General features: G+C 47.4%; 1 protein-coding gene across 1 annotated transcript in view; it reads left to right on the plus strand.

Annotated features, from left to right (window-relative positions):
* The first annotated feature begins 7,193 nt into the window (after positions 1–7,193).
* The window catches only part of B3GAT2 (beta-1,3-glucuronyltransferase 2), a 111,372-nt gene continuing 94,216 nt past the window's right edge, over positions 7,194–24,349 (plus strand). Inside the window, exon 1 of the mRNA XM_015097680.4 lies at positions 7,194–8,267. Within this exon, the coding sequence (XP_014953166.2) occupies positions 7,674–8,267 (594 nt within the window). The 5' untranslated portion in view covers positions 7,194–7,673. The remainder of the gene's footprint in view (positions 8,268–24,349) is intronic.

Below are 24,349 nucleotides of genomic sequence, written 5' to 3' on the forward strand. Positions count from 1 at the left end.
TGATGCATTTGAACTGTGGTGCTGGCGAAGACTCTTGAGAGTCCCCTGGACAGCAAGGAGATCCAACCAGTCCATCCTACAGGAAATCAGTCCTGAATGTTCAGTGGAAGGACTGATCCTGAAACTGAAACTCTCAATACTTTGGCCACCTAATGCGAAGAACTGACTCATTGGAAAAGACCCTGATGCTGGGAAAGACTGAAGGCAGGAGGAGAAGGGGACGACAGAGGATGAGATGGTTGGATGGCATCACCAACTCAATGGACAGGAGTTTGAGAAGCTCTGGGAGATAGTGAAGGACAGGGAAGACTGACATGCTATAATTCATAGGATGGCAGAGTCAGACATGACTTAACAACTGAACAACAGATTTGGTGGATGCAACTGTTCTAGAAATTATGCAGGCTTCCTGGTAGCAGGGGCTGGTGCCTGCCCTCTGGTGTTTAGAGCTGAGTGCTAGCTCTCTGGTGGGCAGAGCCATGTCTCGGGGCTGTGAGCTCAAGAAGTCTTTAAGCAGCCTGTCTGCTAATCGGTGGAGCTGTGTCCCTGCCCAGAGAGTTGTTTCCCTGAAGCCTCCCAGCACTGGAGCTAACAGGCTTTTGATCAGGACTTGGCCTTGACGATAATGAGCCAAGATGGCAGCCACCAGCAGCAGTGTTCTTGCAATAGTATGCCTATTTCCAGTATGTCTGCCACCAATGTCTTTGTCCCTAGGGTGAGCCACAGCTGCCCCACAACCACCACCCCACCTCTTCAGGATACTCTGCAGAACCATCAGGTAGGTATGGCCCAGGCTCTCATTGAATAATTACTTCTTTTATCCTGGGTTCTGGTGTCAGTGAGATGCTGTGTGTGGCATTTAAGAGTGAAGTCTAATTCCTCCAGTCCTGTGGGTCTTCCAAAACTAAGCTCTACTGGTCTTCAAAGCCAAATGCTCTGTGGACCCCCCTTTCTGCTGAACCTCTGGTTGGAGAGCCCCACCTGGGGCTCAGAACTCTCATTGCTGAGGGAGAGCCTCTGCAATGTAATTATTCTCCAGTTTGTGGGTTACCCACCTGGGGGTGTGGGACTTGATTGTACTGAGAGTCTGCCCCTCCTGCCTATCTCACCGTACTTCCTTCTTTCTGTCTTTAGTTGTAGAACGTCTTTTCTGGGTCTCAATGCTTTTCACTGACAGTTGTTCTGTAGACAGCTGTAATTCTGTTGAGCTCCTCAGAGGAGCTCAGGGTCTTTTTCTTCAGCCCTCTTGGCCACTTTTTTGAGATTCCTTTTTAAAAGTTACAGCAAAACAGACTTTAAAAGAGCCTATATGATAAATCACTATTCTTTTGGCACGTGATGAAGCCAAGATTCACTAGAGTAGACTTGTTTTACAAATGAATTCATCTTCCTTCAATTATCTTTGGTAAAAACGGGGGCAATTTCCTGGGGAAAACTATGTTTCAATAAAAGCTGTAACACACTTTCTTGGTTGAACAGTGCCATTTTCACTAACTGGGCCTTCTCTCCTCTTTGTTTCTGGCTCCTGTCATTTTGTGCATTTTGTCATCAATATTTCTAAGTTTTCTCCCACCTTCTCAACTTGACATCACTGTAAACTAAAATTGCCCTTTATCAGCCTGCAAGCTGAAGCTGAACGATTTGATATAAATTTCAAAGAAATCACCCAAACTGATCATGTATTGAATACAGCTTTCATGCCCGCTGTAGGCCGCTCAGAAATTTCACCATGATATCACCTGATGCCATCACCAGAGATGCTGCTGCTGCTGCTAAGTCACTTTAGTCATGTCCGACTCTGTGCGACCCCATAGACGGCAGCCTACCAGGCTCCCCGGTCCCTGGGATTCTCCAGGCAAGAACACTGGAGTGGGTTGCCATTTCCTTCTCCAATGCATGAAAGTGAAAAGTGAAAGTGAAGTCGCTCAGTCGTGTCCTACCCTCAGCAGTCTCATGGACTGCAGCCGTCCAGGCTCCCCCGTCCATGGGATTTTCCAGGCAAGAGTACTGGAATGGGGTGCCATTGCCTTCTCTGTCACCAGAGATGGTCAACCTACAAAAAAAATTTTTTCAGATTGCCCTTCCCTATTCTCATTCTACCATCTAAAGATGCTTCAGGGGCTTCCCTGGTGATCCAGTGGCTAAGAATCCGCCTTGCAATGCAAGGGAGGTCAGTTCAATCCCTGGTCCCACACGTCCCAGAACAACTAAGCACATGCACCACAGCTCCTGAGCCCGTGCGCTGGAGCCTGGAAGCCACCACGACTGAAGCCTGTGAGCCTGGAGCCTCTGCTCCCCAACAAGAGAAACCACCACAGTGAAGGCCCGCACGCTGCGACCAAGAGTAGCCCTGCTAGAGACAACTGGAGACAGCCCTACTCATCCGTGAAGACCCACCAGAGCCTAAATACATAAATACATCTCTTTTTTTAAGTAAAAGAAAGATGCTTCAAGCCCAACATCTCCAAAGTACTCAATTGACTGCCCTGAGTCCTTTGATATACTCAAACATTGAGTTTATTCTAATCATTAACCTTTGTTTGTTTCCATAGAAATGTCCATTATTAGATGACTGTTACCCACATTATGTAAAGGCCTAATTTAGATGTCCCCACCCCACAACTTCCACCCACACCATTGCCTCCTGAAATAGGACATAACTGCTTAACTGACTGACCAGTCTCAGGACTAAGAGGCTGATTCATGTGATATAGAATAAACTACCCACCCAGCTTCTGGTCCAACAGTCCCATCTTGGTAAACAAATGGTAGTATACAGTCACTAATGCAGTTTAACCTTTAATTATGGAAAATCTGGAACATGTATAAGTAGGTCCAATAACATTAGTAGCTCCCATGTGTAATATCCCAGTTTCACCATCAACTCATGGCCAATCTTGTTTCACATTTCTCTTCCATTTTACACCTAAAAATGACTTTACAGTGTTTAAAACACTTTTATCAACATTATTTCCTTTGATTCTCATGAAAACTATGAAATGTAGATTACATAGTTTTACAGGAAAATCCTTTCTCTAACAAGTTAATATTTTAATGTAAATGCCAATGCTTAAGATAGTGAGGGGAAAAGATATAAAGGATGATAATATGCCTTTATGCATTTGTGTGTGTGTGTGTGCATCCTAATTCACTAATAAAGAGAGAAGAAGGAACACTGGCATGTTTTATCGTCAGTTATTATTCAAACTAAATGAAATTACTTTCAATAAAATTGTTAGGCTCAATTGCCAATTTCTAATTTTCAAGAAAACTTTTACTGAATAACCTTGATCCCAAACCATCCTATAAAAATAGAGTTTTACTGTCAAACTCCTCTAATGTCACATTTTGTATATAATAGCTGCAAATATCTAAAATTTTGAGGAGGCATTAAAATTTAGAACAATTCTAGGACAAAACTGATGGCTGGAAAGGATCCAGATACATGAAAATAAAACAAATGAGCCATTTAATTTGTGGTTTGGATGTCATTTTTCTGACAGTTATCAATGAAATTGTCATGCATCCCTGGAATTTAGGACTATCTAAATTATTTATTTTGACATTGTTCTTCCACATAATTGTATCTGATATCATAACAGAAAATATTTATGTTCACATGAGGTAGGTATTGATTATCAATACATTCCCATTGCATTATTCCTCCCACATGAGTGAGTTGATTCCTTTTACAATCTGCTTTGCACACCTATATTATCATACAGATACTGACAAATATTTAATTGTGCATAGATTTTTTTTCTTGATCTCCTTCCCACTTATGAATATCAAGGATGTACCCAAATACTCTTCTGGAGGTTAATTTTTCACAGTAGCAGTACCGCAGGCTCAAAAGCCAAATGGGATCAGCTCCATACAGAGCTCTAATCGGGTTGCAGTCTTTCTGCTGCCAAAGTAACCGTTGCATATTACTCATCAAAGCAAAATGTAAACGTTTAGTGATTCTGCAATATGCTTTTTGTTAACTCCCCAGATGAGGTGTTTTTTTTTTCAACCTTTGTTTGTTTACTTGAGAACAAGAGCTGAATGCTGGAACACAGTAGCTGATGCCAACAATCCAAGGCTTCATTAGTACAGATGAAGCAATGCTCACTTTGTTACACAAATAATTAGAGAGATTAGATGAAAATAAACACCAAGAGGTTGTACAGAAGCTCTGGAGTTGGGTAATTATTTTCATTACTCTAGTGACTTTACCAGCCTTCATTAGCAGCCACAGATCACGTTTAAACTGTTTTATGTAAGAGTGTCATGAACATTATGGGAACGTACTATAGCTCTCAGTGATTATGCTTCAGAAAAATATTTTGTTCATGCTTCCATTTAAAGAAGCTGTTTCCATTCTGGTGCCCTGATAAACTCTCTCAATATTTTTAAAGCATAATACATTTTTGCACTTACTAGCACTTTATCCTGGTTTTTGGCTTCAAATGGACATTCTTAATTTTTATATCTTTGTATCTTTGCCACCATTTGATCGTGAAAGATGTAGGTCCACATTTTAGAGTCACTGAATGGCATATTCAGTCACTTGAAATAAATGTCACTTGGAGTCATGTCATCCTTATTGTGTGACAGGTCCACCGTGTACTGGGAGTTGACTTCCTCTTTCTTCCTCTCTCTACCCCAACTGAAGAAGGCTCTACCACACACACTAATATATCCTTAGGAGGGGCCCAATTTTGAGGCATTATTAGGATGATCACGTAGATCCCCTGGTGTAAGACATTCCTTTGAGAAAGTGTTAACCTGTATTTAAACACCATTTACTTATATGTTGCCAGCTGCTCTCCAAAATACTTTACCTAACATATCCTATTTAATCCTTAGAAGATATTGATGGAGTGTGTTCTGTTAAGTCCATTTTTTCCAGATGAGGACACAGACTCTGGAAAGCTCATTGACTTTCTAAAGTTGCCCAACCAACCCAGCTGGGGACAAAACCCAGGTCTACCCCAAGAACCATCATGTTCCCAGCAGATGAGTGGGTGATGTACACCTGGGGGGAATGCTGACTAAGGATAACAGAAAAGAGCCACAGACCTCCTGTGTGCTGGTTAAAGGTTGTGTTGTACGACATCTGTGAATCCTGGACCCCAGTCAAAATCTCAAAATAAATTCCAAAAGTTGATGATTTTGCAAGTGTTTCCTCTCTGAGCAGTCCTGGTTGCTGCAAAAGAAGCAGTCAGGAAATAGGTTTCAAGGTTCAGAGGGTCCCTACTCATGAAGTTTGGTGATGCTTTTAAGTTCATTTCTGTGACCACTTCAGTTTTACTCAGGTAACACACGAGGCATTTCTCATCAACTACATGTAAAAATTCCAACAGGATGAAACAGACTTCAGTCATCTTTGTAGGGCGTGTGTGCTACTTTGAGAAACGCCTCCACCGAATTCCCTCCCCAATCGTCCTCCCTTGCCTCCCGCAAAATGCTGAGCCTAACTTCCCCAGGCGCACCCAGAGGCCTGACTTTTCTGAAGGCTGTGTTATTTTTAGAGGCCCGCTAAGCTATCAGAGACCATGAGAAGGAGTCTGATGGATTCATTGTTTCCTGTGCTTGGAGGCACTGATCTAAAGTGCGATTTAAACTATGAGCTAGTAGCTGATACTGGAAGGTGGAAGAGGTGATCCCTAGTGAGGGCGGCGCGTGGGGTTATTATTATACATTTCACTCTCGGGCTTCAGACTCTGGGCTGTAAATTAGGGAAATTCAGGACGCGCCAAGACCGGAAGACAGGGGGAAGCAGCCAGGACAGAGCTGAGAAACCAGGAGCCTCGGAGCCGCTGGACACGCGAGCATCAGTCCCGGAGTATTCATTCCCCGTGCGCACACTCAGAGCGCGATCGCCAGGGTTTCTCTGCGAAGACGACTGAGGAAGACAGCGAGGGAAGATGGGCTCAGAAATTATTTATCACAGGCTGGGGAAAATCTTTGCTGCCGCTCTGCGAGCACCTCCCTTGCACATGCCCAGGGAGCGCGATCCTGCTTTCATCTGTCCCATTGCAAGCAGCCAGAGGCTCAGCCAGCGGGTCCGCTAGATAGCAAACATCCAAACCAAGAGCCTCGCGTCTTCCAGGCACTATCATGGTTCCACATGTCACCGAGCGCTCCGTTTGGTTCCGAATGCACCATGTTTACCGCCAGGACGGCCGCCCTTCCGGGGGGCTGTGCCGGGAGTGGCTTTTGCAGGCCGAAGCCACCGGCTAGACTCCGGGCACCTACGTCTCGTTTCCGCTGGGCCATCGCCACTGACCTCGGCGAGATCATTGCCAACTCTGAGTCCCAGCTTCCTCATCCAAAAAATGAAGGTGATTCTACTTCCCAGGCCTCATCGCAAGGATCGCTGAGAGGGTCAAACGAAATCATTCCGGTGGCAGCCGACTGTGAAGAAATGTGACCCAGAGTACAGACGGAAAATAAGTTAAACCTGCTAACTCAGCTGGAGTTTTAGGAATTTTCCCGCAATGATCTAACTGCAGCCACGCAGCAAAGGTTCGGATAGATCCTTTCTTCTGGGCCATCTCTCTAGTCAAACACCCATAGGGGCACCCCTCCGTTTCTCGGGGGTGTCCATGATCTCTGCCTTTCGGGGAAAGCGCTTCTTGTCTGCGCGGTGCGGTCCACCTCCAGCACACAAACCCGGCGCCGGGCGCCAGAGGAGGTATCCTACGCCCTCTCCCGCCGCCCCTCTCCTCTCACTCCCGACACGAAGTCTCCCGCGTTTTCGGCACGTGCCTGTGTTTTCCTGGCTGGTCTCCAAAGACCTTGCCGCATTTCAGAAAGCTAAGAGCGCGGAGGTCGGGGCAGCGAGCGAACGAGCGAGCAAGCATCCAGCCCCTCCCCGCGGCCGCGGCGCCCGACGGGGACCCTCCTCCCGCTCCCATTCGGCGGTGCCCGGCCGCCTTCCCGCCTCCCCGCGCAGCCCCGCGCCGCCAGTAGCAGCGCTGCTGTCTCCCCGCAGGAGGACTGGGGGCTGGGGGGGACGCTGGAGTCTGCAGCGCCCCCGCCCCCTCGTTTTTCTTTCTTTCCAGGCTTTGGGATCTTGCTGCCGGAGCCCGGAGAGGTTCTATCGCGAGCGGCGCTGAGCGAAGAGACCCGGGCACAGGCTTCCGCGGCGGCGCGTGAACCGAGCTGGGCGCAAGACATCCCAAGCTTCGCTTCCGGTCCTCTCCACCTCGGCTGGGATGTAACGAAGGAGAGCGCTCGTCGCCTGTCTCCCACGCCTGTCTCCTCACCCCGAGAGCGCACCAAGGACCCACGGCTGGAGTCCCTTTGCTTGCGGAGCCGCGGGACGGCTCCCAGTTCCCAAGCTTCGGAAAGAGCGCGGTTGGATCACCACCTTCCTGGCGCCCCGCACAACTCCAGCGCCGGCGGCGCGCGCGGCTGGACCAAGTCGCGCTTCCCGTAGACTACCCGGAGTAGGGACCTCCCGGCCAGCCCGCCTGCCTGCACGCCCTGTAAGCCGGAGCTCCCCGCCACCTGCGCGGACCCCGCACGCCCGGCTCCGCGCCCCCGCAGCGCCCCGCCGCCCCATGGAGTGCGCGCGGGCCGCGGCTTCCTGAGCGCGGACGCCCTCGCTGTCCAAACTGCGCGCTGGGGGGCCCCGGCTCAGCCCCGCTCGGGGCGTTGGGGAGGTCGGGGGAGAGCGCACCATGAAGTCTGTGCTGTTCAGCCGCTTCTTCATCCTCCTGCCCTGGATCCTGATCGTCATCATCATGCTCGACGTGGACACGCGCAGGCCCGCGCCCCCGCTCACATCGCGCCCCTACTTCGCGCCCTATTCCGGGGGCCGCGGGGGCGCCCGGCTCCCGCTCCGCCGGGGCGGCCCGGGCCGCGGCCGCGAGCCGCGCAACGAGTCGTGGCCGCGGCCGCCGCCGCCCGAGCCGCCGCTGCCCACCATCTATGCCATCACGCCCACTTACAGCCGCCCGGTGCAGAAGGCCGAGCTGACCCGCCTGGCCAACACGTTCCGCCAGGTGGCGCAGCTGCACTGGATCCTGGTGGAGGACGCGGCGGCGCGCAGCGAGCTGGTGAGCCGCTTCCTGGCGCGCGCGGGGCTGCCCAGCACTCACCTGCACGTCCCCACGCCCCGGCGCTACAAGCGGCCCGGGCTGCCGCGCGCTACCGAGCAGCGCAACGCCGGCCTCGCCTGGCTGCGCCAGAGGCACGGGCACCAGCGCGCGCAGCCCGGCGTGCTCTTCTTCGCCGACGACGACAACACCTACAGTCTGGAGCTCTTTCAGGAGGTAGCGGCAAGCCAGGGCGGGCGGGAGGACACCCCATTGGGCTGGTCCCGCCACGGCCGCCCTTCCCCGCGCGCCCACTCGGGACTCCAGGCGCAGCGCCGCGGCTTGCGCTGACCCCCGGGGTTGGAGGAGGGTGGGAGGACCTCCGGGACTTCTGAAGAGAGTCTGGCGGGGGCTTTGCTTCCCCCCCCCCCCCCCCCAACACACACACACACACACACACACACACACACACACACACACACACTCACCGACCCCGCGATTGGGCTGAAGCGGTGGTGCAGCTGTGAGGCTCCTGTAGGATTTCTAGAAACTGGGCTCTGGCCGGCCTGAGGATGGAGCCCCGAGAGGCTAGGCTGCAAGGAGAGGGGTTCTGCGCCCTGGGGGCAGGCTAGGTGGTCTCTGACGGCCTTTTCAGTGCACGCAGATGTGATTCTGAGTCTAGAGCCATATCAGGAGGACGCTGAAGATGGTGACTAAGAATCAGCCAGACACCCATTTCCCTGTGACAGTTTGCTGGGCTGGAAATGGTTACTAGTGAAAACACTGACTTGTAGGGAGTTCTTCCCCACCATCTCTCCCTGTACTCCACAAAGGCCCTTCTTGACTCTAAAGATGACCTCCTTTTCGAGGAATCCCTCTGGCAACTGAGTTTGGGACTGCCCTTCCTGCCCTGCGGTTCCGTTTTTTCACAGCCCGAGGTTATCAGCAGGACTGCCGGGTTCCTTCTCCTGACCCTTTTCGAGGCCCCTCTTTAGCCACTTTCCGCCGGCCATCGCTGCTTGGTCCTCGCCGTGAGGCCCCCGGCACAGCCTGGCCCGCTGGTGCTGGGATGGCAGTGTCCCTTGGAGCTCACAGTTGCACAAAGCCAGCAGGCGCCGGGTTGGAACAGGTGTTTGTCCCTGAGGCTGGTGCTTTGCAGCCTGAGTGTGTGCGCATGCGTGTGCGTTCTGCGAATGAGGCTGGGTTGCCTGGTTTTGACAGTTTTCTTGTTAGTTAGTTAGTTCAGTCACTCAGTCGTGTCCGACTTTTTGCGACCCCATGAATCGCAGCACGCCAAGCCTCCCTGTCCATCACCATCTCCCGGAGTTCACTCAGACTCACGTCCATCGAGTCCGTGATGCCATCCAGCCATCTCATCCTAGGTCGTCCCCGTCTCCTCCTGCCCCCAATCCCTCCCAGCATCAGAGTCTTTTCCAATGAGTCAACTCTTCGCATGAGGTGTCCAAAGTACTGGCGTTTCAGCTTTAGCATCATTCCTTCCAAAGAAATCCCAGGGTTGATCTCCTTCAGAATGGACTGGTTGGATCTCCTTGCAGTCCAAGGGACTCTCAAGAGTCTTCTCCAACACCACAGTTCAAAGGCATCAATTGATGGGCTGTGGTGGTGTTTTCCTGTTCCTCCTCCACAAATATAGCGGGAAAAGACCTTGGACTTTTTGACATGCCTTGGGACTGTTGCCTTCCTCTTCCCCAAATCCCAGACATTCTGACTCTGAGACTCCATCATCCCTTCCCTTCCCCTAAGTAACCTGGGTGATCTGTATGCCTAGACATTCCCCCCTCCTCCACCCCGGTGGTGCTAGTGATAAAAAGCCCGCCTGCCAATGATGGAGGCATAAGAGAGGCAGGTTTGATCTCTGGGTCAGGAATATCCCCTGGAGGAGGGCATGGCAACCCACTCCAGTATTTTTGCCTGGAGCATCACATGGACAGAGGAACCTGGAGGGTTACAGTCCACAGGATCGCACAGAGTCGGACAGGACTGAAGCAACTTAGCACACTCTTCACAGAAATCACGAACGTCCCATGCTTTCATCCTAATATCTCCATTTGGCTTTCATAACCTCAGGATAGAGCTATTCTGTGTCTCTCCAGCTTCATTTTTCTGCCTGTGTAGCTTTAAAAATCCATTTCTTGGGGTCAATTGTTGCCTTCATTTCTGTTCATCCTCTCTTGCTTCTTGACTAAAAGGACCAGTAATTGCTCTCCTCTCCTCTCTTCCATGCTTTCATGATGGAGGGCTTTCTTCCTGTATTTCTTCTGAAGAAATCAATTAGCTTGTCATTGTATGGTATGGTCTTCATTATAACCAAGATTCAAAATATCAGCTGATTTTTTAAGTTGGGTTTTATTATGATTCTGCCTGCATATTCTTGCCCCCAAAAGACATGGTTTGTATTCTGAAGCCAAGACCCTTATATTTCAGAACACCATCATTTCAACCCCCAAAGTCTTTTTTCTTCTTATACAACTTTGGAAGTTGTTCTGCTTGTGAAAATGTGTAGTCTTGGGTAAGCAAAACAGTGCCCATTTTTATTAATTAACCTTTTAGGGGAATGGGCTGTGAAGGGCAGTGAGTCTCAGTTGCTCCCCCCTTCCAGCCCACTCCAAGGGAGGAGTTGGCACAGGGCGCCAGAGAAACCGCCCAGAACACAGTCTTTCTTAGATGCTTCCCAAGCTGAAAGACGTCTTGTTCGTGGTGGATATGAAGCAGCAAGAGGTTTTTTCATTGCTCCGTAGAGGAAAAGAAAGAGAGAAGATAAAGAGAAGAGGATGGGGACCAAAAAAAAAAGTGTCAGCCGAGAGGAAACTATATGGGGGGAAAAAAGCTAAACTTTTAAGATACTAATGTTTTGTATGGTTGGAAGTAATGAAATATTCAAAATAAACTTACAAACATGTGTGTCTCTTATTTATGGAGAGGTGCCAAGTATGCCAAATACACAGCAGAAGGGATTTTTTTTTTTTAAGCATAATATGCATGATACACTTAGAATTTAAGTCCTGTAGCTTCTCGGGGTTCCTCCCAGGCAGGAATTTTAGTACTAATCCCTTTCTTGCCCACCACCCCTCCCCCAACATAGTGTTTTGAACAAAAAAGGCATCTCTCTGTTCCCCAGGCATGTATGTTGAGACATTAAGTTTTCTTTATTACAGCACATTCTTTTATTTGCATGGCAAGCAAGACTGACCTCTCTAAGAAGTCAGATTAGGGGAAATTATGCATCCTTAGTCTTGTATATTAATGGGATGTCCTACCCTCCACCACTAGATTAATGATTCCACATGGATTGCAGTCTAGACACTGCTCTCTTGGTGAAAAGGTAGGACCAGCTAAGACATCTAAACACTATAGCTCCCTGGGGGAAGGGAAGATGCTGATCAGGGATGCTGGAGGGCCCGGCATATATCTCAGCCCTTTCCATGGTGCACACACAAATTAGTTTTTAAGTAATTCACAGTACCTCAGGAAAGAATGTCCCGAGGCAAGCTTCATCTTTTATTCATGGTGCTTCTCATTTCCATGGTTGATGTTAACGTAGATAAGATAAAAGGAGGAAAATGAACCAGGTACAAATTAGCTCTCTAAGCATTGGCTGCCAATGAAGGAAAGTAAAAGATGAAAGTTTTCCAAATTAAATTTAAGGCACAACAGGCACTCTGGTGCAATTAATCCTCCGTGGTAGCTTAGCTGGAATTGAGCTTTCTTCTCCCATCCAGCTAGCCAGCCAGCCAATTTTCAGGCTCCCCTTTCAACTGAGCTGTGTGGCCAGAAAATAAATATTTGCATCAAACAACCCTACATTTAACAGCCAAATCCATTTGCAAAGGAAGCTGTGTGAATTGTGGCGGAAGCTGAGCTGCCTATCAGAGATGGAGGTGCTTGGAGTTATCAGGTTCCCAGCGGCCTCTTCTTGTGGCCTTGATAGGAGTTTGCACTGTGGCTCTCAGGTAATCCTGGCTGCCTGCGGCCTGCGCACTCCATCCATCTAGCTCTCCGGAAAAGCTTATTTGCAAAGGATTTGCCTGGCTTTCACAGAAGCAACAGCCACAGACAAGTGGGTCTGTAGCTGGTCACATTTTTTCAATAACACTATTGATCAGATTTCTGTCCTCTGCTAGAAAACCTTCCAGGGTTTCTTGAGTTTAAAGAGGCCGCTTTTCAGGTGAACTTGCTTTCACCTTGGGGAAACCGGTAGAACCAAAAGGTTAAAAAATATCACTTTCCAAGCAAGGAAAGAACTTTTAAAAGTTTAACTCACCTCAGTTTAACGAGGTGAGGCTGGAAGACAAGCTGACTTCGAAAACGGTTACAGGCTCAGGAAAGGTCTCAGTTAATGAGATTGCATTTGGAAGATGTTTCTGGCAAGTAGTGAACTAGAGAGGCCCTTTGGATGTTGTGCTGGGTGCAGTCAAGCTGTTTGTGTGCTGGGCAGGGGCTGGGAGTGGGGGAGATGAGGGGCGAGTTCACCCTGCCCTTTTCTGATAATTTAGTTACATGTCCAACCCTTTACGTGCAGCTCATTGGAGCCATAAATTGAGATTTACAGTGTTTGGCACTTTCCCCCCTAAATAATAGATTATGAATGTATTTCCCGGAAGGAGACAGGAGAGCTCCCTTTCCATATCCCCTTGACACAGTTACTTAGTGTAGAGTGATTATCTTTTCGAAGTGAAGAAGCCTCAAAGATGCTTTTAGCGAGCACCATCCAAAGATGATTTTACCTGAAACACGCCCCTCACGTGTTATTTCTTCCCTCCTAAGAGCATGTTAGTCACGCTGTGAGTCTGATCAAATGTGAGAATTTTTCGAAATGGATGTCTAGAAGGATGGACAGCTTTCCTAGTCTATCAGTGTTAAATCTGTACATTTTCTTTACTTTCCCTGGATGTATGGTACTTGAGCTGTGGCTCATTTTTGACAGCGTTTTCTCTGGACACCAGCAGTTTTCATCTGGATCTTGATATTTTAGTGGATCAGGAGTAACTCCTCGGGTTTCAAAGGCCTTCTCCCTTCTGCCTCTTCCTGTTGTCTTTTTTTCCATCTTCCTTCTCCCTCCAGCCTGCTTTCCACTGATTATTCTTTCTCATGAATAGACATGAAGACAAGTCCGGGTTATTGTGTGTGGCGACGAATGTGTATCTTTTAAGCATTTAGACTGTTGTCTGCAGCTTCTTGGATCCTGGTGGGTGACTCCATTTTCTTCTGTCTACCCCACTTACCTCTAAATGGCAGGCTAGTAAATTTTCTCTTGTGTGAACAGTAATGGAATAGTAATTGCTTTGAAGGCATGCTGCAAAAGCAGAATAGGAGAACCAAAGTCAACAGCCTTATTTATTAACTATTCCAGGTGCTACTCTAATAGTGGGTTTTTTCAGGACAGAATTTAATAATATTCAGATATGTTTACTCAGACCTTCTGGACTCTGATGAACTATTTGCTTGGTCAGCATAAATTGAGATAACATTATTTATATTTGATTTGTAGTGCTGTTGAAGCATGCAATTTAGGTTTTACGTCGTTCTCAAGTTTTCCCCCTGAAACACAAAATTGTCATACCAATCCATGGGTAAGTAGGTAGGCTGGTAAGTAGGTAGGTTTACAATAGATTTCCAATTCATAGAAATACACTGAAATACTCCATTGTTCCTACCAGGTAATTTTTGTGTACAACTTGGAAATAAACATGTAAAATACTCCTTATCATGGATACAAGCAAAATGAGTACTTACTATGGCCCAGGGGCCACATTTAGGGTGTTACGTGATTCTCTCATTTGATCAGCATGACTGACAGCTGCTGGGTAGATTCTAGTATGGCCCCCAGTTGCCCCCATTATAATGCTGATATTTAAGTGTGAACACAGTTCTTTGATGAATACAGGGATTTTAAAAAATGCAACCTGAATCTAATGTGGTCATAACCCTGATCAGTGTAATCAGTATCTCCGTTTTATAGGTGAGCTGCCATAGCAGGAAGTCACTTAAAGGGTCAGGCAGCTGTCTGAGACAAGATCTCCTGACCAGGTCTGGAGCGTGACCTCTGGGTCCTGTGCAGCCCATCTCACTAAACTGTACCATCCGATGGGCGCATGTCATCCAGTGCTGTGAGTAAAGCATCTGACCGGCAGAAGTCTCTCATACTGTTCTAGCTGCTGCTATGCTTGAACTCGGGCAGATCTGTCTTCCTTTCATTAAATGGATTCTTTATTGAGGCACAGTTGGTTTGCAGTGTTGTGCTCCTGGCAGGTGTGCAGGAGAGTGGTTCAGTTGTACATACAGGTCTGTCTTCCTGGCTGCATCAACTTGTGATCTTCTCTCTTGCCCTTTTCTTCCTGATGTAACTTGGATTTATGATAACGTCATCTCCTCACTATCTCACTAAGGGACCATTTGACTTTTAGACTCTTTTTTCAAGTCAGCTGAAAACTGCTAAATAAGCAGAATAACCTGAAGCCTTTTATGTTTTTGAACTGTCTATTCCTGGGAACAAGTAAGAATTAACTTCTGGGAAACTTCCCTCGTGGTCCAGTGAGTAAGACTCTGTGCTTCCAATGCAGGGGCGTGGGTTTGATTCTTGGTCAGGGAACTAAGATCCCACAAGCTGTGGGGAACAACCAAGAATGAAATAATAATAAAATTTTTTAAATAATTAATTTCTGCAAGAAAATACAGCATTAACTTTTTTCCTCAATTGATGTACAAACGTCAGCAATGGTAATCTGCTGAGCATGTCAGAGTGGACAGAGTGACGGGAAGAATACATTTCAGGATGGAATTGAAATGGGGGTGACACTGGATTGCTTCCGGTGGGCTGGGTGCCTTACCATCGGGGAGGAGGAGAGGGGCTGGGGACCTCAGTGAATCTGAGCGGATGCTGACCTGGGCGGCAGGCAGAGGGGCGCTGGGGCAGCTGCCCCCGGAGCACAGGACGAGCAAGTCAGAGCCGTTGGTCTGCTTATGCTGGCCACTGCTGGCCACACCGCCCGGCTCGCCTGCCTCCTCCCTTGTGGGTGGGAGGTTTGTTGATTGGCCTGTTTGGTTCTTTTGGGCCTAGAAATTTCTCTGGATTAAATGCAAAATTAGTAAATCTTGAGTTTCTGCATGCTAGGAAAATCTTGAGGATGGCTGAGCTAAGGGAAGGGTAAACATGCTCCTTACCCCAAGTCAGATTATATGGTCTTTTCCCCCAAATAACTGAAAACTCAGTAGTTTTTTTTCTCCCTCTATCCATCTCCTCTGTCAGTGGACAGAGAATGTTAAACAGTACCTGGTGGCTCAGTGGTAAAGAATCTGCCTGCTAATGCAGGAGATGTGGGTTTGATCCCTGAGTTGGAAAGATCCCCTGGAGAAGGAAATGGCAACCCACTCCAGTATTCTTGCCTGGGGAATCCCATGGACAGAGGAGCCTGGTGGGCTACAGTCCATGGGGTTGCAAAAAAAATCGGACCCAGCTTGGTGACTAAACAACAAACAGCAACACGTTACATTCAGTATCTAAGACTGTCCTTTCTGCAGTCTGCATGGAAGGTATTTGTCAATTGATCCTTATCTGACCAGTGAAAGCTGCGTATGCTAGACACTGAACATTCTCCACTGAGATCTCCCTGATCTAAATTATCCTCAGTAGTGTATCACTCCACCAGCTTCCTTGTGCCCAGCTGAGCTTAAACATGACCATATTTAGAAGATGTTTGAAAGGAACAAATCAGTATCCTTCTCCCCTACTTAACAAGTATTAGTTGCATACCTCCCATGTGCCAGACTCTGTGTTACTTACAGCAGGATAGAGCCCTTCTGTGAACACAGAGTATCCCTGCCCTCTTCTTTTAAGCCTCTGGACCTAAGCTGTATGCTAAGATCAGAGCCTGCTGAGAAAAACGCAGGTGCCTGGGCGTGTACAGCAGAAGCCCCTGATGCAGTCGTGAGTTGTAGTTGTGGTTGTGGAGGAAGCGACATTTGAGCTGACATCTAAAGGATGGAGGGGGTCTGGCGGGGGAGGGGGCAGAAGGAGCCGCGTTTGAACCAGTCTGTGAATTTGGAAAGTGTTACACAGCAGTGTGAAGGGCATGCCTTAACTTATTCACGTGTGCTTTTTAGATCCCCCTGCAGGCAAATCTTTAATCTCTAATTTTTTAAGAAGAACTTGGATAAGGTAGATACTAGATCAACAGAAAAACTGTAGATATATAATGCACATCCGGTTGTACCAAGGATTCATTCATGTAGACGGTCGTGATGCGTCTTAGCAGCTAACATCAGTATTGAAGTTTACTGCTCTCCTACTAGAATTTAAACTCTGTCAAGGTAGGTAGTTTCTTCTGTTCACTGCTGTGTCTCTAGTGTCCAGCATATTCTAAGTGCTCATTCAATACCTACTGAATGAAGGAGTGGATTGTAGGAAACGTTGGAGCTAAGGGGGTCCATCCCCAAAGGAAGAGATTGTCGGACCGCCGCCTTGCAGTTTGTTCGTGTGACTAGGGTTATGCTGAGCCCTCTAAGTAGTAACTGGAAGAAAAATTGGCTCCTGCTCTGACTCTGAGAGCTTTCAGTGCTAAGGAGAGATGGGGAGAGAGACCACGAACCGTAGTCTGTAGCCAGGCATCCCTGTGGTTGCTTGAGAGCAAGGAGAGGGTGTGGGAGTGACTGCGAGCCCACAGGGTGTTTGACCCGCTTCCCACATGTGAGAGGTGGAAGGCTGGTGGGGGGCTCAGGTGGGAGCCTGGGGCTTAAACAGCCCCAGGTTCAAGTCCAGTCTCATCACCTGGTGGTCATGGGACATCCGAGAGGGTTGCCTGCCTCCTCCAATGGCTCCAAGAAATACTGAACAGAGGACGGTTATAAATGTTCTTTTCCCTGCTTCTCTACTGGTGACTGCCCAGGTGATGGGTCCCCCAGGGAGCCACTCTGTCTCACTTGGGGAGATGCCTCTGAGTCCTCTGCTCCTGAAACCTAGACTGTGCTTCCGGAAGCCTGGAGAGGAGGATGGGCCAAGGTACAGGACTTTCCCAAATTAGTCCGTGCCAGGAGGAACTGGTAGATCAGCGATTTGAATTACGCCACTGGGTTAGGACAATGATGAGAAAGACATGCATTAAACAGGGCTTATCTATAAAGAGTCCTGGAGGAAGCAAGATGTGAGCAAGTAAAAATCATCTTAAGGAGGTTTTAGGCTAGAAGGAGGTACCACAGTGTTCTTCGTGGGTGTGGAGCTGGTTAGGGACTGGGTGAGAGCTTGCAGGTTGGGTGCATGGGTCTCAGAGGAGGACTTACATGCAACTTCCTGCCGCTCTTGGGTGTGCCTGTCAGTAACCTTCGCAGCTGTTGCCCCTGGCGTGGACCTGAGATGCATCGCATAATAGATTCTTTCTGGCATCAATAAATGAATCAAGGAGACAGTCTGTTACAAAGGAGAGGGCAGCTTAGTAGGAATGAAATGAATCTATTTTTAAAAAATGTTTTACCGGGATATAGCTGCTTTACCGTGTTGTGTAAATTTGTGCTGTACAGCAAAGGGAATCAGTTATACAAATACCGCACCCCCCCCTTTACTGATTTCCTCCCCATTTAGGTCACCACAGAGCACTGAGCAGGTCCTTGTTAGTTTTATCTGTTTTACAAATAGTAGTGTATATATACCTAGCCCAGTCTCCCAGTTCATCCCACCCCCTCCCCCCTTTATTGTCCGTATGTTGGTTCTGTATGTCTGTGTCTCAATTTCTGCTTTGCACGTGGGCTCTTCTGAACCATTTCCCTAGATTCCACATATACGAATTAATATATGATATATTTTTCTCTTTCTGGTCTACTTCACTCTGTATGACAGTCTCGAGGTCTGTCCACAGATCTTCAAATGGCACCATTTTGTCCCTTTTTGTGGCTGAGTAATACCCTACTGTGTATCTGGACCATAGCTTTGCTTTCCATTCCTCTGTCTATGGACATCCTGGTTGTTTCCATGTCTTGGCTGTTGTAAATAGTGCTGTTGTGAACACGGGTGTGTGTATCTTTTGGAATTATGGTTTTCTCTGTTAAAGCACATGATTAGAAGCAATCGCTTGATTTTTAAGGTCGCTTGTTGGATGGGAAGGTTCAGTGTATGGGTCTCTCCCACACCAGTTGACTGAGGTGGCAGGGAGGCTCCAGTCTGACAGACTCTCCCGTGCCCGGCTCTCCAGTCTAGACTGGATCACTGGGGCGTCTGCTGCCTGGCACCGACTGGGAGGTCCACCCTGAGCCGCCTTCTTGTTTTAAAAATACTGCTTGCTGCTGCTAAGTCGCTTTAGTCATGTCCGATTCTTTGCGACCCCGTGGACTGCAGCTTACCAGGCTCCTCCATCCATGGGATTTTCCAGGCAAGAGTACTGGAGTGGGTTGCCACTGCATTTTCATAAATAAAAGGATTTTAAAGCCCATTTCCTGCCATCCTGAGGAAGATGTAGTAGCTGGGGAGAGAAAGCACGTGTGTGTGTGCCCTTCCATCCGCAGGCCCCTGGGCTGTGCGGATGCACAGAGTTCCTTCCTCTCTCTGTTCTTTTTCCGCAGACCCTGAACTGCCCCGCCAGTCTCTGGTCGGAAATGTGGCCACTCCTAGGGGCCCTTGGCATTTTCTGTTCATATAACGCCCAAAAGAATTTGATAAAATTGCATACCTTCTAGGATATTTTCAAGTTGATGACATTTTAAAAATCATGTAAAATTGTTGCAAAGCGTGTGATTTCCATATTGAATCAATTTTCATATTGAATCACTATACACCTGAAACTAGTATAATATTGCAAATCAACTATACTTCAATTAAAAACACTTTTATGATTGAATTAACAGTATGCTTCCCTGATGGTTCAGACGGTAAAGAATCTGCCTGTAATGTGGGAGACCCGGGTTTGATCCCTGGATTGGGAAGAGCCCCTGGAGAAGTGACTGGCTACCCACTCCAGTATTCTTGCCTGGAGAATTCCATGGACAGAGGAGCCTGGCGGGCTACACTCCATGGGGTCACAAAGAGTTGGACATGACTGAGCAACTAACACTTTCACTTTCAACGGTATATTTAGTAGCAGTAATCAAGTTATCAAAATAATATAAATGTTGCAAAGTTGGATAATTAACTATTAAGTATCAAAGCTACATTTCTTGGAACTTGATTTCTTACAGACATAGATGAAGCATTTTGTTGCTAATGATGCATACTCTGTGTCATCGAGAGTATTACTTTTTGCTGGAAAGAGATGGGGTTTAGCATAAGTTTGTTTCCCTTTAGGTCCCAATTGTTTCCATAATATAACTATGATGGAAAGCATTTTCTTCCCTCAGTGTTCTCCAGTTTTTTGAACCCACGAGCTCTAAGCCAAAGACACTATGTTGATCTCTTCAGTTCAGTTCAGTCGCTCAGTCGTGTCCAACTCTTTGCGACCCCATGAACTGCAGCACGCCAGGCCTCCCTGTCCATCACCATCTCCTGGATTTCACCCAGACTCACGTCCATCGAGTCCGTGATGCCATCCAGCCATCTCATCCTCTGTCGTCCCCTTCTCCTCCTGCCCCCAATCCCTCCCAGCATCAGAGTCTTTTCCAATGAGTCAACAACATGAGGTGTCCAAAGTACTGGAGTTTCAGCTTTAGCATCATTCCTTCCAAAGAACACCCAGGACTGATCTCCTTTAGGATGGACTGGTTGGATCTCCTTGCAGTCCAAGGGACTCTCAAGAGTCTTCTCCAACACCACAGTCCAAAAGCATCAATTCTTCAGCTCTCAGCCTTCTTCACATTCCAACTCTCACATCCATACATGACCACAGTAAAAACCATAGCCTTGACTAGACGGACCTTAGTCGGCAAAAGTAATGTCTCTGCTTTTGAATATACTATCTAGGTTGGTCATAACTTTTCTTCCAAGGAGTAAGCTTCTTTTAATTTCATGGCTGCAATCACCATCTGCAGTGATTTTGGAGCCCCCAAAAATAAAGTCTGACACTATTTCCACTGTTTCCCCATCTATTTCCCATGAAGTAATGGGACCAGATGCCATGATCTTCGTTTTCCGAATGTTGAGCTTTAAGCCAACTTTTTCACTCTCCTCTTTCACTTTCATCAAGAGGCTTTTGAGTTCCTCTTCACTTTCTGCCATAAGGGTGGTGTCATCTGCATATCTGAGGTTATTGATATTTCTCCCGGCAGTCTTGATTCCAGCTTGTGTTTCTTCCAGTGCAGTGTTTCTCATGATGTACTCTGCATAGAAGTTAAATAAGCAGGGTGACAATATACAGCCTTGACATACTCCTTTTCCTATTTGGAACCAGTTTGTTGTTCCATGTCCAGTTCTAACTGTTGCTTCCTGACCTGCACACAGATTTCTCAAGAGACAGGTCAGGTGGTATGGTATTCCCATTTCTTGAAGAATTTTCCACAGTTTCTTGTGATCCACAAAGTCAAAGGCTTTGGCATAGTCAATAAAGCAGAAATGGATGTTTTTCTGGAACTCTCTTGCTTTTCCATGATCCAGAGGATGTTGGCAATTTGATCTCTGGTTCCTCTGCCTTTTCTAAAACCAGCTTGAACATCAGGTAGTTCACAGTTCATGTATTGCTGAAGCCTGGCTTGGAGAATTTTGAGCTTAGCAGAAATGATTTTAATAATCTATTGATAACATTAGTTCTTCAATTTTGTTGGAAAAGCTAATTAGAAATGTTCTGTCTTCTAAGAACATTTAGGATGTTCAACAAAAGGATGAGGTTACCCATTCATTAGAGAGAGGAACTTTCTTAATAAAGACAGCAGTATTTCTGATTGTCTGTGTTTGGTCTTGGAGGTTTGATCACAGTGAGACAATATATTTAATATGATCTGGGACGGATATGGAGTTTCCCAGGTGGCACTGGTGGTAAAGAACCCGCCTGCCAATGCAGATGTAAGAGAAGTGGGTTCAATCCCTAGGTCAGAAAGATCCCCTGGAGGAGGGCATGGAAACCCACTCCAGTATCTTGCCTGGAGAATCCCATGGACAGAGGAGCCTAGCGGGCTACAGTCTAAGGGGTCGCAAAGAGTCCGACACTACTGAAGCTACTGAAGCTGGAGCAGGGCAGTTGGGACAAAGGAAGATGAAAGACAAGACTGACCACTGCATCCAAGAGGTCAGCTTCGGGGGAGCTTATGGAGAGCTGCCCAGCGGCTGGGATATGTCCCCTTAAAGCTGTCTGCGCTCACCTTGTCCATGAGAATCTTTATAGACATCCGGGGCCCAGGCACCCCCAGTCCGAAAACGGCTGTTTTGGTGAGAGGAGCATGAGGTTAGGAACTGGAAACTGTGGGCTCCAGACCCAGCCGAGCCCAAGCCCTCCAGCCATAACCTCGCAGGGGTCTTCATCCTTCGCTGTGTTCTAGGCGCCCCCTCTCGGTGTTGAGATGGTTCCTTCTCATCACGTGTCTGAAGTTAGGAACCACAACGCCCTTTTTACAAACGAGGGTCAGCTGTATGGTGGGCCTGGGGGTGATGTGTCCAAGTGTGAGGATTCGGTGAGGGAGATGCCTGTGGGTCAGAAGGGCAGCTTGCCTGCGCGGCTGGACACCTGCTCTCCCGGGCGTCTGGCCGCAGGAGTGGGGAGAGGGGGCAGAAGACGAGATCCACCGGGCCCCTGGCTGCCCCCGCTGCGTGGTCCCAGCGGTCAGCCTCCAGGGTCCACGTGTGGACACGCGATAATCTGGATAAACTCGGCATTGCAAGACTAAAATGCCAGTGTCGTTTTTAAAGGTCGGGCGGCAGTTTGAGGATATTTTTGTAACACTGGAAAGTTCTTCCACGGCATCTGTTCTCACTGGTGACCGTGCTCCGGGCGTCCTTGGGACATCTCTCTGCGGGGAGCTTCAGCGTTGCTTTGCTGGGATGCTCAGGCACCCCACCCCCCACCCCCACGCCCGCCCCAGTCCTCAGAGCTGGGGCTGGGCCTCATCCCCTGACCCTTGGCTTCATGCCCGTGACCCCTGCTGTACATACTGAAAAGACAGGGTTTGTGATTTTTTAAAAACCTGTTCCCGCCTTGCCTTTCCCCCTCTGTTTGGGGGTTTAAAAAAAAAGATTTTAAAACAAAAACATAATGAGAACCTACTGTATAGCACAGGGAACTCTATTCAGTGCTCAGTAATGCCTATACGGGAATAGAATCTAAACAGTGGGTATAGGTACAACTGTATAACTGATCCCCTTTGTTGTACAGCAGTAACTAGCGCAGCATGTAAATCAACTATACTCCAACAGAAATTAATTTTAAAAACATCCACAAAAAAGATAAAGTCAGATTGACAACGTTTGTGATTTCTGCAGGTGATGATTTGGGGTTTTATAGCAGTCCAGTTTTCCTCTGAAAACCCATTGTCTTTGGGTTAAATTCCAGTGAGATTTAAAAATAAATGCCTCTTCTCTGCTTCTTGTTACGTCTTTCTCCCCTCTTTGTGAAGGGCTGTGGGAGAGAAACAAAAATTGAGTATTCTTATTGTAATTTGTATTCTGGTAAAATATATATTCCATGGAATTTACCATTTTAACCATTTTTAAGTGTACAGTTCAGGGGCATTTAAGTGTATCACTCTGCTGTGCAACAATCTCCCTCTCCATCTCCAGAACTTTGTCTTCATCTGAGCTGAAACTCTGTACCCTTTAAACAGTGGCTTCCCGTGTTCCCTCCTCCAGTCCCTCATAACTATAATCTACTCTCTGTCCCTATGAGTTACACTATTTCAGGTGCCTAGTATAAGGCAGAATTATACACTATTTGTTCTTTCCTATCTCACTTCCTTCACTTAATATCTCCAAAGCTGATCTGCTGCTGCTGCTGCTAAGTCACTTCAGTTGTGTCCGACCCTGTGTGACCCCATAGACAGCAGCCCACCAGGCTCCCCCGTCCCTGGGATTCTCAGGCAAGAACACTGGAGTGGGTTGCCATTTCCCTCTCCAGTGCATGAAAGTGAAAAGTGAAAGGGAAGTCGCTCAGTTGTGTCTGACTCTTAGCGACGTCATGGACTGCAGCCTGCCAGGCTCCTACATTGTATCAAAATTCCATTCTTCTTTAAGATTGAAAACTCTTCCATTATATGCATAGACAGTATCTTGTTTGTCCATTCCGCCACCAGTGGATCCTGGGCTGTCTCCTCCTTTTGGCTGCTGTGAATCTGCTTTGAGTGTTGGTATGCAAAGGTATGCGTGAGTGTCTGCTTTCAGCTCTTTGATGCATACATATACAGAAGTGGAATTGCTGGATCACATGGTATTTCTGTGTTTAAAATTCTGAGAAGCTGCCAGACTGTTTTCCCAGCTATTGTTGTTTATTTTTTATAATAACCATCTAAGGGTTGTGAGGCGGTATCTCTTTGTGGTTTTGGTTTGCATTTCCAACTGGAAAAGGAAATGGCAACCCACTCCAGTATTCTTGCCTGGAGCATCCCAGGGATGGGGGAGCCTGGTGGGCTGCCATCCATGGGGTCACACAGAGTTGGACACGACTGAAGCGACTTAGCAGCAGCAGCAGCAGCAGCAGCAGCAGCAGCAGCAGCAGCAGTAATTAGTGATGCTGACCATTTTTTCTTATGCTCACACTATTTGTATACTTTTTTTGAAGAACTGTCTGTTCATGTCCTTTGCCCATTTTTCAGTTAGGTTGTTTGGTTCTGTTTTGTTTGTTTTCGTTGAGTTTTAGAAGCTCTTTATATATTCTGGATAGTAGTATGTATCAGATATGTGATTTGCAAATACGTTCTCCCATTTTGACAGGTGCTTTTTCATTTTAATTAATTTATTTTAATTGGAGGCTAATTACTTTACAATATTGTAGTGGGTTTTGCCATACATTGACATGAATCAGCCATGGGTGTACATGTGTTCCCCATCCTGAAGCCCCTTCCCACCTCCCTCCCCATCCCATCCCTCAGGGTCATCCCAGTGCACCAGCCCTGAGCATGAAGAGTGCTTTTTAAAATTTCATTGATAGTGTCCTTTGATGCTCTAAAGTTTTAAATTTTGATTGAGTTCAGTTTATCTATTTTTTCTTTTGTTGCCTGTAATTTTGGTGTCATGTTCAAGAGATTGTTGCCAGATTCAATGTCATGAAGATTTTCTCCTATGTTTTCTCCTAACAGTAGCATCATTTTAGCTGATTTGTTTAGGTAATTAATGTTGATTTTGCTGTTGTTGTTCAATTGCCCAGTCGTGTCCCAACTCTTTGCGACTCCATGGACTGCAGCATGCCTGGCCAATCTGTCCCTTACCACCTCCTGAAGTTCGGCCAAGTTCATGTCCATTGCGTTGT

This window comes from Ovis aries, chromosome 9, assembly GCF_016772045.2.
Source record: "Ovis aries strain OAR_USU_Benz2616 breed Rambouillet chromosome 9, ARS-UI_Ramb_v3.0, whole genome shotgun sequence".
NCBI lineage: Eukaryota > Metazoa > Chordata > Mammalia > Artiodactyla > Bovidae > Ovis > Ovis aries.